Source organism: Diceros bicornis, chromosome 12, assembly GCF_020826845.1.
Source record: "Diceros bicornis minor isolate mBicDic1 chromosome 12, mDicBic1.mat.cur, whole genome shotgun sequence".
In the NCBI taxonomy this organism is placed as follows: Eukaryota; Metazoa; Chordata; class Mammalia; order Perissodactyla; family Rhinocerotidae; genus Diceros; species Diceros bicornis.
The window spans coordinates 38349953-38364810 of NC_080751.1; the positions used below are offsets into that span (position 1 = coordinate 38349953).

The following is a 14858-nucleotide window of genomic DNA, read 5'->3' on the forward strand; positions in this document are numbered from 1 at the left end:
GTTCACCTTGGCTTCCCAGGCAGAGGCTTGCTGAATCAACTGCTGGCAAATTTTACTTTCTCCCGTAGGAGCTGGGCCAGGACCTTGAGGGGTACAACTATGAGAGACCAGACCCCTGGCAGGAGGAACATACTGTTCTCTAACTGGGGAGACTGGGCCAACGTCCAAATGAGCTTGAAGAAGGAAGAGAATGCTGCAGGCTGCAGATACAACCAAGGGAACCTTCTGGTGCAGGAGGCACCTGACCTGAGTCTGAAAGCAGCGTTAGCGCTATCGATGTGCAGAGAAAAGAAAAAAGGGCAAGAGAGGTAAAGACAGTGGCTCAAGAAAAGGTGAAGGGACAGAATTTTGTCGATCACATTGGACACCAGGAGCAGACCTCATTCACTGGAACACGGGGCTTGGGGAAGGGGGAAGAGGGATAGAAGATTGGGGGTGCAGAGGAAATGACCGTCTGTCCTCCAGGGGCTTTGAGTTAGGAGGGGAGATAGGGCTGACAGCCAGGAGCATGCAGAATCACACAGGCAGGACCCCGCCAGGGGCGTGGTGAGAGTGGGCCGCACTGCGGACAGGCCTTCCGAGAAGGGCCTCGAAACCAAATGATTCTAGGTTGTTATTTAACACAAAGGAAATGGAAGATGTTCCCCCCAAACAAACCAAGATAGTGGTGAGGCTGTGCCATCAGAAACTTATCATCTGCCCCGGAAATGGGCTGGGAACATTTCCTTTCCCAGGGCCTTCCCCTGGTCTGACACGCCTGGTCAGGGGGCAGTGGGCTGGCAGAAGTCACAGCGGGGCCATTGCAGGGCCCGGGGAATGGGGAAGGAGAGGGGCAGACTCCCCATTCTGGACCAAGGTGAGTGATGCTGACATATGAAAGCAAATTTTCTGAACAACTCGCCCACCAACACCACTGGCCCTCGCTGCTTCCGCACTAGGCAGGCCCGTGGGACGGTGGTGCAGGGCTACACTGGGGGCCGCGGCTCCTAGTCGACCCAGGGCTAAAGGAGGCTGGGAGAGGCTGAAGTCCCCATCTCGCCAAGGCCCAGTTAGGGGCCCCTCTGGGCTACCCTCAGGGACAGAATGACCGTGCCTAAAGGCATCGTCCCTCCTGGCTGGCCCCCAGACTCCACAGTAACTCTCAGGAACCTGTCCTTTCTCGGGGTTCCGGCACCTCCCGGACCCTTCTTGTCTGCGTGAACCCATCTCAGAGGCAACTGTAATCTGCTCCCCATCACCCTCTGGTGGGCTCCTCTGTCACAGGCAGGACACAAGCTTGGGAGACAACCAGCTGGCCACTAATCTGAGCTCTGCTACTTACAGGCCGCACGACCTTGGGCAAGCCTCAGTTTCTTCATCTACAGAGTGGGCATAACAACTACCTCCCATCTTATAGAGTAGAGATGAAGGTTCATCCATCAGTCAACAAGTATTTATTAAACGAGAGTTCCAGGCAGTGTTTCTCAAACTATGACGTGCATATACATCACGTGGGAATGTTGTTAAGATGCAGATTTGTTTCCATACATCTGAGGAGGAGTCTACATTTCTAACAAGCTCCTGGGTGGTGCACATGCGACAGTCCTGCCCGCCATCAGATGCTCAGCTGCCAGAGGGAAGGGTGCGTACCTCACGTTTCTGGATATACCACAGAAGTCAGGTACACCAGAGGGGCTCAGGAAATTGGTACTTGAGAAGGAAGGACTGAACGGGAGATCCTGACAGGCAGGCGTGGGGCCCTCAGCTCTGCCTAGCGCTGGTGGGTGACTCGGGAGCAGGCCCATTACTGAGGGGCAGACAAGTCCTCTCTGTGGCCAGGAGGAGAGCTGGAGGCAGGACCTAGGAAGAGGCGGTTCCTCCTCCAAAGCTGGAGGCTCCAACAGGGCCCAGCCCACCCGCCAGGTACCACTGCGAGGCCCTCAAATCCGGTCCTCTACTCCTGGTGGACCAGGTCAGTGTGAGCACAGTGTGACTAAAATGCTGGGGGACAGGGTGTGCTGGGGGCTGGGCACAGATCGCTTGGACAGGGAAATGACAGGTCTTCCCATGACGCTGTCCTATTTTTCTCTTATGAAAAATCTGTGGTTTTCATATTGTTTATGGACAAATTTGACAAGGAATAACGTTCTTCCGCTTAGAGAAGTGGGAGGGTCATGCACCTGCACCTCATCCAATATCCATATCTATGCATGTAATGTTTCTGCATTTCAGAAACCTAAGGCTGCTCCAACTGTCCCCTTCTCTCAAGCTCCCGGGGTGGTGTCTAAAGCCCTCCCCGAGGATCAGAAAGCATCTTCTGGTCTAACCCACAACCCTCCGACTTCAGAGGAAGGCCGAGTCCTTGTGAGTGATATTTCAGAGGGACACACTGATAAATCCCTCTGCTCTGAAGGGGAAAGCAGGTGAGTTGAGTCTGTTTTAATGACTTTTGGGGGTGGGGGTGAAGAGACCCAGAGCTTGCTCCTACTCCCCCAACAAGAACAGGCACTCCACGGTGGAGACACCCACACGTGCCCCCATGGAGCCTCCAGGCCTGGCCAGCTCAGGCATCCCCTGCGACATATGGCCCCATCCTCTTCCCTCCAGCCAGGTGTGCTTGAGAACCAAACTCCCTGCCTCACTGGATGATACCAAATGGAACCACAGAGTAGAATCCAATGCAAAATGGCAAATAAGCTATGGTGTAACAGCCTGGCCAGGCGGAGTGCTCGGGAGGAGGCAAGGCAGGCTCCAGGGGGAGGCCACCCGGAGTCTGACACAGCCTGAAATTGAGAGGCTGCCCGGGGGTGGAGCATTCTAGTTCAAACACAAGCAAACTGATGTCCTGGGTAAGTTGCTTCACTTTCGTCAGCCTCGGTTTCCTCATCTGTAACATGAGGGATTGGCCTAGATCATTTCTATGATTCCTTTCCATCTAGAATCCTGAGTAGCACTATCACAGTGTATTTACGAGCTCTGGCTGCCTGGGTTCAAATCCTCGCTCTGCCATTTCCAGTGAAACCCGCATGAGTCCCTTCACCTCTTCAATCATAACTCCTTGTCTATAACACAGGAATGAAGAGAACATCTACTCAGGGGCTTACTGTATGGATTTAATGGGGCATACCTGGCACAGAGTGAGGGCTCAGTAAGTATTATTCTGTGAACTTTGTGGCCTCCTGCTGCCACCATCCTTTCTACGGACTGAATGTTTGTGTGCCCCCAAATTCATATGTTGCAGCCCTAACCCCCAATGTGATGGTATTTGGAGATGATGCCTTTGGGAGGTGATTAGGGTTAGATGAGGTCATGAGGGTGGGGACCTATGATGGGATTAGTGGCTTTATAAGAAGAGGAAGAGAGAGGGATCTCTCCACATGCATACATGGAGGAAAGGCCATGTGAGGACACGGTGGGAAGCAGCAATCTGCAATCCAAGGAGAGAGCCCCCACCAGACACGGACCCTGCTGGTACCTTGATCTTGGACTTCTCAGCCTTCAGAACTGTGAGAAATAAATTCCTGTTGTCTAAGCCTAGTGTCTAGTATTTTGTTATGGCAGCCCGAGCTAAGACAACCCCCTTGCTCATAAATGGAGTCAGGACCAACGACCAGCCATCCCCATCCCCTACTCTCTGCATGAGGAGACCCACTGGATTCCCCAAAACTCAGGGAAATCAACATCATGCACACCCTAGAGGCCACATGCACAGTCTCAAGCACATGCAGGGTCAGGTGAACCTCAGCATGCCAAGCAGCAGGGCATGGTCACTGCGACAGGACAGGGAGGACAGGCGGAAGGAGGCAGGCAGTGGGAGGCCACGAGCAGGCAGTGGGAGGCCACGTGCAGTCAGTGAGGGGCGGGGAGCTAGCACAGCCCACGACCAAGCAGCCCATGCCGGCAGCACCCGGCTCCTTACCTCCCCTGCAGGACCTCTGACCACCAGGACTGTGTTGCCCCAAGAAGCTGGAGGCGTGCTAGAAAAAGTAAAGAGCAGGAGATAGGGAGCAGTGGGTACCGAGCCAGGTCTACAGGAAAAAGTGCTGGAAAGGACCCCCAAGAAGGGTGTTAGGTTCACGGAGTCTGTGGCAGAAATGGTTTCCAAGAGGCCCAAGAAACCCAAGTGCTAAATGAAGATCACCCTGAAGACTGGCCTGTGCCAGGGCCACAGAGAAGGGAATGGGAGAGCAAAGGGAGAAGACCCCACAGACTGGACCATCCCGGATGGGCACCTGCCCTCCCGCAGGCTGGCGCCAAGTCTGTCCAGGGTGAAAATCTTGGCAGATTTCCTGGGATGGCATGAACAGTCTTTGAACCGGGAAAGGGACCCAGGGACCCAGGGGTGGACAAACAGCCCTCATGAAGCCCCACCAGCCAGGGTCGAAGGAAGCTGTGCCCCGCACAGATTTCCCCCAGATCCAATCCCCTGGGATCCAAAGGAGACAGAGGAATGGGGTTGGGGGGCTCATATTCCAAGGCCAATGTCAGAGTGGAGGTTCTGATCCTGGCTCCACCACAAATCTCTGGGTAACTTTGGACAAGGTACGTATCCTCTCTGGGCCTCAGTTTCCTCATATATAAGATGGGGAGAATATCCCTATCTATGACAGAAAAGGTGACAAATATTCTACCAGTGCCAGATACCCAATCCGCACAGGGCCACATGCATTTCTAGACTTTTCTCTGGGGGTTGGTTTGTGCTGGAATAAGGAGATGACCAAACACCCAAGATTCCTGGCAACAGTCCGGGCAGAGGGGATCCTGAGACCTCACTGCCACCAAGGGTCACCCCTCAGGCTCTGTGATCCCAGGGTTCACAGATCCAGGGAAGGAGCCTGAAGCACAAAGTTTGGGGTAGGTCTTTTACTAACATGTAATGCCTTCAGGGTCAGTTCAATGGCACTGCTTCCCTAGATGGGCCATCCACAGCCCCATATCATGAAATTTCCACATCACTGACCCTGTGTGCCTGGGTCCCCACCAGAGCACCCCTCGCCCTGGGAGCTGGTTCTGACCTGCTCATCACTGCCTTTCTGGGTTGCTCACAGCAGGTGCCCACAGATACCTGAGGAGTGACAGACTGCTCTATACCACAGAACACCCGATTTGTACCCAATATCAGTCACTAGCACCAGTCTGGCAACGGGATAGCACATGTTTCAAGCCTTTCTCAACCTGGTCACACAACTGATTCCTCTTGGTCATGGTACCCCTGTGAGGGCAGGTACTACAACCCCGTCTCACAGATAAGTCAGCTGAGGCTAAGAAAGGCGAAGATGCAATTTGCCCAAAGGCACACAGTTGGGTAACTAGTTGTGGACAGAGCCAGGACGAGAACCTGAGTCTTCTGACATCCCAGCCTGGTGCCTGCCATCTGCTGGTCTGTACTGGCGTGGCTGGTTACCACCAGTGTCCCCCTGGCTGGTCAGTGCCTGGGCACTACCAGGGGCTAAGTATCTGGGATACTGGCCCTGCAGGCCCACCTTCAATAGAGTGTCCACTGCCCTACAGCTGCCGCCTGCTCTTGCCACATGGGGGCCAGAGAGTAATGAGCTAGGCACGGTGGTGAGGAGCCTCAGCCGGCGCCCACACTTACCTTTGATGACAAAGGCCTCCGCCAGCAGCCGCATCTGATACAGGGGCTTGTTCTCCATGCACATGTCATCAATCCCAGCCCGTGCATACATGCTGATGGCATCTCGGTACGAGCCCTCCATGTAATGCAGCTTGCCCAGGATCAGCATGGCCTCACACATGTACTGTGGCTGAAAGGACAAGGACCACATTAGCAGGCTCCTGCCCCGACCTCCACCAGGCACCCTGGAATGAATTACCTCCCGCTGAGCCATGATGACTTGCCTAAGACCCTGCTCAGAACTCCCCTCCTCCTCCAGGAAGGCCTCCCTGACCCTCAAGCACATGCTGAACACTCCCTTCTCTCCCTATCTGCAGTCCATGGCCTATACTGCAGCTCGCACTGAAATTCTTACATAAGCCCCTAATTGTTTCACATGTGCGTATCTTATGCCCCCCAACTAGACTGCAGGCAGCTTGCAGACTGGGCCCTGTCTTCTCTCTCCTGAAGCCCCCAGAGGCTTTGGCTCAAGGCTGGTACTCAGGAGTCCAGGCACCTATTCTCAACACAAGTGGGGAGTCAGGGACCCAGGCAAGTTTTGTGGGGCCTGACGCTTATATAATTTGGGGGATCCTTTTCACATGCATATATATACAATTAGGTGAAAGGCCTCAAAAAGGGCCCATGCAGATGAAGGGCCGGAAGCCGAAGCCCCCAGCCACAGCAGCAGCACCTTTGTGGGGAGGACAGTCCCAGCAGCAGCGTGGGACAGAAGACAGAGAGCGAAGGCCTGCTGGGCCACCGTCCTCCTCTGATCAGAAGCGGGTGAAAGTGTAGGATCCAGGATGCGAAAGTGCCTGAAGTCAACCCTGTTGTCTTTCCCCTGCTTTCTCAAGTGCTGCTGACGCCCAAATCTCCACCCCATACGGGGACTCTCAGGGCCTCCCTCAGGGCCTGAGGAGGTCTGGCCAGCCCTGCTCGAGAGCCCTGGCCTTGGACGTGGGCCCAGCCAGGCTCCAAGATCTCCCACCTTCTGAGGCCGCTTGCCCTAGCCGGCTGCCTCCGCTTCTGTGCTCAGCCGGCCCCCACCCCTTTAGGCCAGGCTCTGGGTACCGCCCCCAGGGCACAGCAGCAATTCTGTCCACAAAGCTCCCTGGAGACACAGCACTGGCCCCCATCCCTGGCCTCTGTCGCCAGCAGGAAGGTGCCACCCCTGACTCCCTGGGGGGAGATCAGAGTCCGGGGTACCTGTGACCCCCGGGGAAACCTCCACCACTCCCGCCATCTACTGCCCTCTCAGAGGCCAACTAAGAGAAACGGAGCACAGCAAAGGCAAATTCGCCTTCCTCACGAGTCCTGTCAGTTTTCGTAAATACACATTCTTCCTCTTCCTCTGCTCATACAGGTCCCCTATCTGGAACAGTCTCCCTTCCCCTCAGCCTAGCTAGATCCTCTTCCATCCTCTGGGGCCCTGCTCAGGCCCACCTCCTCCCGGGACCTTCCTGACTACAGGGAGCTCCTTCTACTGAACTCCTACAATGCCCCTGCCAAGTGGACCCAACCGGCCCCTGCACGCCTGACCTGCTGATTAGTGATGGAACTCTCAGAGGCTCAGGTTTTCAAGGGCATTTGCTAGTCTCCTCAAACAGGCCACCCACTCCCTGGCAGGGCCTCAGATGACACTCCCCCCAGGGTCCCTCCAAGCTGGGCAACAACTCTGCCATTCCCCCCACTGGTCTCAAGCCACAGGCACATTTCCTCCCTGCTCGGGCCTCCTTTTCCCTGTGAAGGAGAGAGAATAACACCCACTCCTCACCTCCCATCACAGCCATGCCAAGAGCATTAATAGGGCAAAGTCCAGAAAAGAGCTTTGAGCTTTTCTTTAGAAAGGAGCTAGATAAATACAGGGCATGAGTAATCATTATTATTATCCTGTCCTACTGTAAATAGGGAAAAGGGCAGCTAAGCTCAGAAGGACAGATGACAGGGTGCAGCTAGCAGTGGTTCCTGGTGGACCAATGACAGTTTACAACAGAGCTTCCATCAAGCCAGGGAAAAATCAAGGACAATGTGGTGAACGTTTCATAAAGCTAAATTTATACTATTTAAAAAGTTGCCCATAATTCTGAAAGCGTATCTCTCTTGCTTTTTGGTGTTAAGATGTGTTTTCTTTCGTGGAGTGATGAGACTAGACGATGATACAGTTTTGCTGTTGTTTTTCTCTGCTTTGTTTGTTTTTTTGAGGAAGATTAGCCCTGACCTAACGTCTGTTGCCAATCCTCCTCTTTTTGCCGAGGAAGATTGGCCCTGGGCTAACATCCATGCCCATCTTCCTCTACTTTATATGAGATGGCACCACAGCATGGCTTGATAAGCAGTACACAGGTCCGCGCCCAGGATCCAAACCTGTGAACCCCGGGCTGCCGAAGCAGAGCAGGCAAACCTAACCACCACGCCACCAGGCCAGCCCCTTTCTTTGCTTTTTTAATGTCCTTACTTGGCAGAATTAAAAGTTGGCTACACTGTGCAGGATCCCTGCATTTGAACTGGAAATGTTCCTGGCCTGTCAATCCCACAGTTGGGGGACCACAGAGCCCTGGCCCTGTGGAAGGATGCTATGTAGGAAGTCACTCAGTCTGGGGAATAGTCCCTCCGCTGTGTGGAGCAGGCCTGTTGTTGGTATCTCATAGTCTCTGTCAATAAAGAGGAAAGAATGACCTCACATGGATGCCCAGGTAAGAGGAGAGAAGAGATGAGGAAATAATTTACAGACACAAAACAGGACCTATAAACGCAGGCGTGTCATCATCATTGCTAACATTAATCCAGGTTTCTCTGTCATTATTTTATCTCCATTCCAGTACTTTGGGAGATAGCACCGAGAAGTGGCCAAGAGCACGAGAACTTGGGATGTGGAGGCAGACGGGCCTGTGTGCAAGCCCTACAACTGCTACTGTGGTCCCTGGCTAAGGACTAACCTCTCCTGGGTCTCAGTTGCTTCACCTGGAAAATGGGGGAAATGGTAAACACCATTGCAGAAGGTTACCGTGGAGCACCAAAGAGACGGCACAATGCCTGGCGCTCAGCGGATAAGTTATGACAAATGGTTCGTTTTCACCAACCTCCACAGAACTGAGCTGGCCAGGATCTCGGAGGTGACTGAGAGTACAAGGTTTCAGACCACCCTGAGGAGCTGCCTCAGGACCCACCTTGCCTGCCTCTCCTCCGAATCCCATCAGAGGTACTCAGGATACACAGGAACCTGCCTGAGATTTCATCCGCTGCCAGGAAAGATCATCCCCCAGCCACACCCTGGCCTTTCGGGTAAGACAGAGAATCCCACAGACCACTTTTATATTTTATTTTGCCTGATCAACACCAAGTTTTTAGCTTTGGCCCAGATAACAGTGAATTTCTCAACGTTTATATGTCTGAATAATAAAGCATGGTAAAATTTGTCCTTAATAAATGTGATTTGGTAGACAAAACAATTGTCACAACAATACACGTGGATACTGTTTGGCTAATACAAAGAATGAGGCACCGGCATGGAGACAGCTCCAAGTGAAATTTCTCGGTGAAAAGAACTTGTCAAATATGTATTCTATGACTTAATAAGAAAAGAAAGCTCTATGTGTGTGTGTGTTTGTCAACGCACAGAGAAACAAGTGTGGGACACACACCAAATGGTGACCAAGGTTCAACTCTGGGGATGGGGGTGGGGGTGGGGGTAGCAAACAAGGACTTCATTATTCAGACTATTTGTTTATTTAGTGAATTTTTTACAATAAGCCTGAGCCATTTTTATTCTGAAAACAATTTTTAAATAATTAATAGAGTCTACTAGAAAGAAAAAAATTAAAAGGGTCTTGGTGGGAAAAGCTTGGGATGCACCAATCAAGTCTAACCCTTTCGATTGGCAGATGAGGAACTGGAGGGCCCAAGTGGTCAGGGGACACACTCAGGGTCAAGCAGCTATTTTAATCCAACACAAAACCTCCCAGAGCTACAGTAATCCCTGTCGAGGAGTCTAACGGCAGTAACCTTCAACTTCCAGTACTCGCCCCCCACTGCATACAGAAAAAGCCCACACTTATTGGCCTGGTGTTCCAGTCCCCACGCCCTGGCCCCAGTGTACTTTGATAACCTAATTACCCACATTCCCTTTCACTCCTGCTCACTGACCTACTTTAATGAAATTCTTATAAGAGGAACCCTTAGATTACACACTGCTTCCTTAGCTTGGAATGCCCTGTCGTATCTCTAGTTGTCCCATCCCTCCCCACTTCAAGATCCGGCCCCCCCAAGGGTCCAATTCTCATACTTCCATCACCCTGAGTCGATTCTCCACCTCACTCCAGGGAGAGTCCCCCTCGGACTTGCCTCCTCACAGACACCCCTCCTGTTGCATGTATCACAGTCCACCTTGGACAATTTGCCGATAGGAATTATTTTCCCAGTACACCTACAATCTCTTTGAGGGCAGGCTCCATGCTGAACTCATCTTTATTGCTCTCAAAGTACGTAACACAATGCCTTGCACCTAGTAGGTGGCAATAAAATGTTTAAGTCAGTAAATATACTACTTTGGAACATCTCTTGAAAAAATCACATCCTCTTGGGTCTCTAATGACATACCCATACCTCTATTATAGCTCAGGATACACTGTAATCTAAAACAGTCTCGAACTTTAATGGGCACATGAATCACCAGGAGAGCTTGTTAAAATGTAGATTCTGATTCAGATTTTGCATTCCTAACCAGCTCCCAGATGGGCCCATACTGCAGGTGGGTGGACCACACTTTGAGCAGTAAAGGCCTAGAGAAAGCTGTGACTATACTTCCCTCCATACCTTTCCTTGGTGCCTTGCACACAGTAGGTGCTCAATAAATGCAGATGAACTTAAATTGGCTTGCCCTGTTATTGAGCTCTTCTGTTGCTAGCCAACTCTGCATGTTTGCCTGTTTCCAACTAGATCATGGGCTCCCTGAAGTTTTATTTCCCTGAGACCCCTAAACAGCCCAAAGGGCCAGGCACATACTAGGTCAACCAAGCACTGTCTAATAGAAACATAACTTAAGCCACATGTGTAATTTAAATTTTTCTGGTAAAAATTTCTAATAACATTAAAAATAGGTAAAAATAGGTGAAGTTAATTTTAATAACATTTTATTTAACCCAATTTATCCAAAATATTATCATTTGAACATGTCATCAATATAAAGAATTAATGATGTTTTACATTCTTCATTTCGTACTAAGTCTTTGAAATCCAGTGTGTGTTTTTACACTTACCGCACATCTCAGTTTGGACTAGCCACATTTCAAGTGCTCAAGAGCCACATGAGGCTAGTGGCTACTGTACTGAACAGTGCAAGGCCAACGCTTAGGAAAGACTTGCTGCTCAGGTGACCAAATGACCCAGGGAGGGCCTGACAGCAGACAGGAGGCAGGAGAGAGGAGAGGGGTCCCCAGGCTTTGGGGCTGACAACTTACCAACAGCTTCCCGTGGTTAAGGATACTACTCAGGTAGCTTCTGGCTTCATTCATCTTTGGCTCATTCTTCTCCAGCAAAGGGAGGGAGTCTTTTATCTTGGTGTGGTTCTCCTTCAAACACTGCTCCAGGAGGGCCTCGGCCAGGAGCAATTTCCCAAAGTCATCTGAAAAACAGGGCAGCTATCCCCTGAACATGGCAGATGTGGAGACTGGTACACGCCCCTGGACCCACCCAACCACCCCACCCCAGCACACAAATGGCCCAAATCCCAGAAAATAAAGCTACAGTTTCCATAAACTTAAACAGCTTAAAAAAAAAATACAGGTAGTCTACCATGGTCACAGTACAAATTGCCCCTTTGGGTTTATTTCCTGTAATTTAGTGGATGGGGAGGCAGAGTTCCCAGGACTTGGGACAAATTCCCAGAATTTCAGAATTTAAAATGAGGGACAAAGTCACACCCAGGCCTCATCCTGGGTAATAAGTTCTTAAACCAAGAAGGAATTTCCCTTAAACAATTGAAGACGGAAAATATATGAAGCGGCTTAATAATGCATTTTCACACACTCCTAATTTCCATGTAACCATAATTGGTTTTCTATGTTTTTAAGGTATTTATTTTAACATAACCAGGGATAACCTAGCGACCAAAGAGTTAAGGTGGGAAGCAGATTTACCTGTGTAGCAAGGCAAACCCTTGAACATGTTTGGTACTGGTACTTCTGGAGTTCTCCCACATATGTTAGCTCATCTGCAGACCTCACCACCTGGCAGGTGAAGTTATCCTGCTTGGTTTAATTTGCTGCCTCCCCCCCAGCACTGAAAACTCCAGTCTTGTGTCCACTATATTCCTGCTACCTACACAGAGGCGACCCAGGCGGGGGTGGGATGCGGGTGCTCAGTGTACAGGGTTTGAAGTCGAGTGTGGTTTCACAACAACCTCAGCGGGCTGTGCTCTGTGTGACTGGCTCACTGCCCCTCCCCCACAACCAGGACAAGGACCAGGCCCACCACTCAAAACAGGTGTCCAATAAACAGCTGCCGAGTGAATGGGATCCTCTCCACTACCCCATGGGGATGCCATGAGGCTCAGAGGGTTACATGCCAATCCAAAATGTGTCCAGGAATGTGTGCTTGGTCCCCTCTCTTCCCAGAGCTCTTTCCGCCGCCAGGATGGCCTTCTCAGACCTACCCCGGGATGCCACTCACTCCTCACTCTCAGAACCATCGTAGTTTGCTCACAACTAAAAGCCACTGGTCCCAAATTGCATGCCTCTGAAGAAGAAATCTCCCTCCCTCCCTGCATAAGGGAGATTCCTCGCGGAGAGCATCCCAAAAGCCCAGGGAACAGTCACAGGAGATTCTCCCTCTGCAGAGGCCACAGCCTGTTAGTGGATCTTGCCTCTCATGATTTCTAAAATTAACAGTTGGAGGAAATGGCCAAAAAGTACCTGGTTCAAACTATCATCCATTGCTGGTAGAGTAAAAGCTGATAGAACCTTTATAAAGGGCAACTGGGTAACATACATCAAAATTATTCGTGTACATTCCTGCTGACTCAGGAATTCCACTCCTACACACGTCCCTGCACATGTGTAAAACCACCTATGTAGAAGGTCATTCTTGCGGCGTTATTTACAATAGCAGAAAATTAAAGACAATCTTTATGTCCACCAACAGGAGGCTGATTAAATAAAGCATGGCACATCCGTAAAAAGGGACACCACGCCGCCATAAAAAGGAATGGGGAAGCTCTGTACGTGCTGTTGTGGAATGAACTCCAAGATAAACTGCTAAGAAAGCTGAGCGCACAGTGTATGTCATGGGCCACTGTATGTTTTTTTGCAAAAAAATGTGAAAGGATATGCAAACGTCCGATGACCTTGCTGGCTTATGGGGAAAAGGGGCAGAGATGGAGAGAGGCTTTTCACGCTTTACTTTTTGGTACCTTTGGAATGCTGACCCATGTTAATATATCACCTAGTCAAAAATAAAGTTTAAATCAACCCAGGAATAAAAGGCACTCTTCTACTTCATTTCCAAACTTCAGCCAGGAGGAGGGTGGGCTGCTTCGGAGTGGGTGCCTGAACAGCATTCCTGAGCTGTGGGCCTCTAGGCAAGTTCTGGCCCCCTCTAACCTGTTTTGCTTCTGTAAAACTAGAGGTAGGATCAGGAACCAGCGACTTCCGAGGGAACCGCCCCTCCCCAGGCCCCGCCTCCCGGGCTGGTCCCCGCCCTCCGCCGTGGGGAGCACCTGCGCGCGGGGCTCGCTGCAGAGCTAGGGGGCCACCCGGCTCCGCCTCTGCCACCCAACTGCCCGGCCCAGAGCTCCCCACAGCTCGCTGGCTCCGTTCCTTTCATGCCAACAGAAACCAGCTTCCTTCCGGGCAACCCTCGATCTTGAGATACTCCCCAGGATGCGCACGCCCCTCAAAATCATGGGAGCGTCCTCTGAAAATGCGCTGCCCAGTGTGCTCCGTGGGCTGGGGCGGGTCTGCGAGTGTTTGTGACCCAATCCCGGGAGATGAGTGGAGAAACTTCAAGTACACGTGCAGAAACGTGGATAATAATGGGACTGAATAAGAAAAAATTGGGGGGTAGCAGTTTGTGTATCTTATGGAAGTATCAGAGCGTGACAGATTGGGAATTGAAAAATAAAACTGATCCTTCACCACCGATCGTTTGAGAAGCATTGCTCTAAACCATAAGAGTGCATTTCAACGCAAAAGGGGGATTAATATTTGCTGAGGGCCTACTGAGTGCCAGGTACTTTATTATATAGTATCCTTTAATCTGCACAGCCCTAAAAGGTAGATATTATTCCCACTTTATAGATGAAAATAAAGATAAGCAATATTGTTATGGTAACAACCCATAACAATAATATAACACAGCCAAAGAACAGTCTGTCACCCTTGCATCCCATGCAGAGCAGAGCTTCTGATAGCTTAGAAATAAAGAACAGTCTAAGAGCTGTAAACAGTAGGTTAAAAGCTAATAGTGCATAATTCCGAGGGCAGGGATAAGAATTGTTCTCAGTGAGTTTCAGACTGTTCTGTACACTAATACTTCAGTTCCTTCTCCAGAGCCTTCTTGCCCTCCCTCCTCACTCCCCACTCCGGCTCCCCATTTTTGTTCTGCAGACACTCAGTAGGTGTCTGGAATTTACTTTCTTTTCTTCCTTGCCCAACTCTCCTCCCTGCTCCACTCTTTCTCTTCCTTTCCCCTCTTCTTTCCATCTCACTGATCCCAACCAGCCAGTCTATGGAACTGAAGGATATTTTGGAATTAAAAGTGCTAGACTGTCAGTTGTTAAATAAGAATACAGGTGGATAGAGGCCTTCCTGTCCTTCCTTCTCCAAAGGTAAAACAAATTGCTTTTTATCCTCTTGTCTGAAACCGACTCCTCATCCCAGTTTGGGTAAAGTGTTCCAGCATCTTCCCCTCACCCCGCGGCATCAGGAAGACATTCCTAAGACAGTGAAACAGACTCTGGGAACCTGGGTGCTGGTTCTGGCAGCACAGCCCAGACCGCTGCCCATGGTGGAGGCCCCCACTTAGTGGCCCCCAGTTCCCCACCCACCTAGTTTGGAAGGCCTCTTGCAGCCAGCTTCCTCTTCCCTCCCACCCCTCTCCAGGCTCTGAGGGTGCCAGGTCACAGGGACCCACTTCAAGGATACCTGCCTCCTCCTTGGAACCCACATTCGCAGGGCGGGGCGCCCCTCTCCACAACCTGCCACTTCACAGTCAGGAAACCCAGGTCCAACCAGCTGGGCCCAGTGCTCAGACCAGGCCCTGCCCCACT

General features: G+C 51.1%; 1 protein-coding gene across 2 annotated transcripts in view; it reads right to left on the reverse strand.

Annotated features, from left to right (window-relative positions):
- The window catches only part of TTC7A (tetratricopeptide repeat domain 7A), a 121528-nt gene that overhangs the window by 102054 nt on the left and 4616 nt on the right, over positions 1 to 14858 (reverse strand). For both annotated transcript variants that reach the window (XM_058551295.1, XM_058551296.1), the window contains exons 2-3: positions 11053 to 11216; positions 5576 to 5744 (exon numbers count right to left, since the gene is read on the reverse strand). In XM_058551295.1, coding sequence (XP_058407278.1) covers positions 5576 to 5744; positions 11053 to 11216 — 333 coding nt within the window. The remainder of the gene's footprint in view (positions 1 to 5575; positions 5745 to 11052; positions 11217 to 14858) is intronic.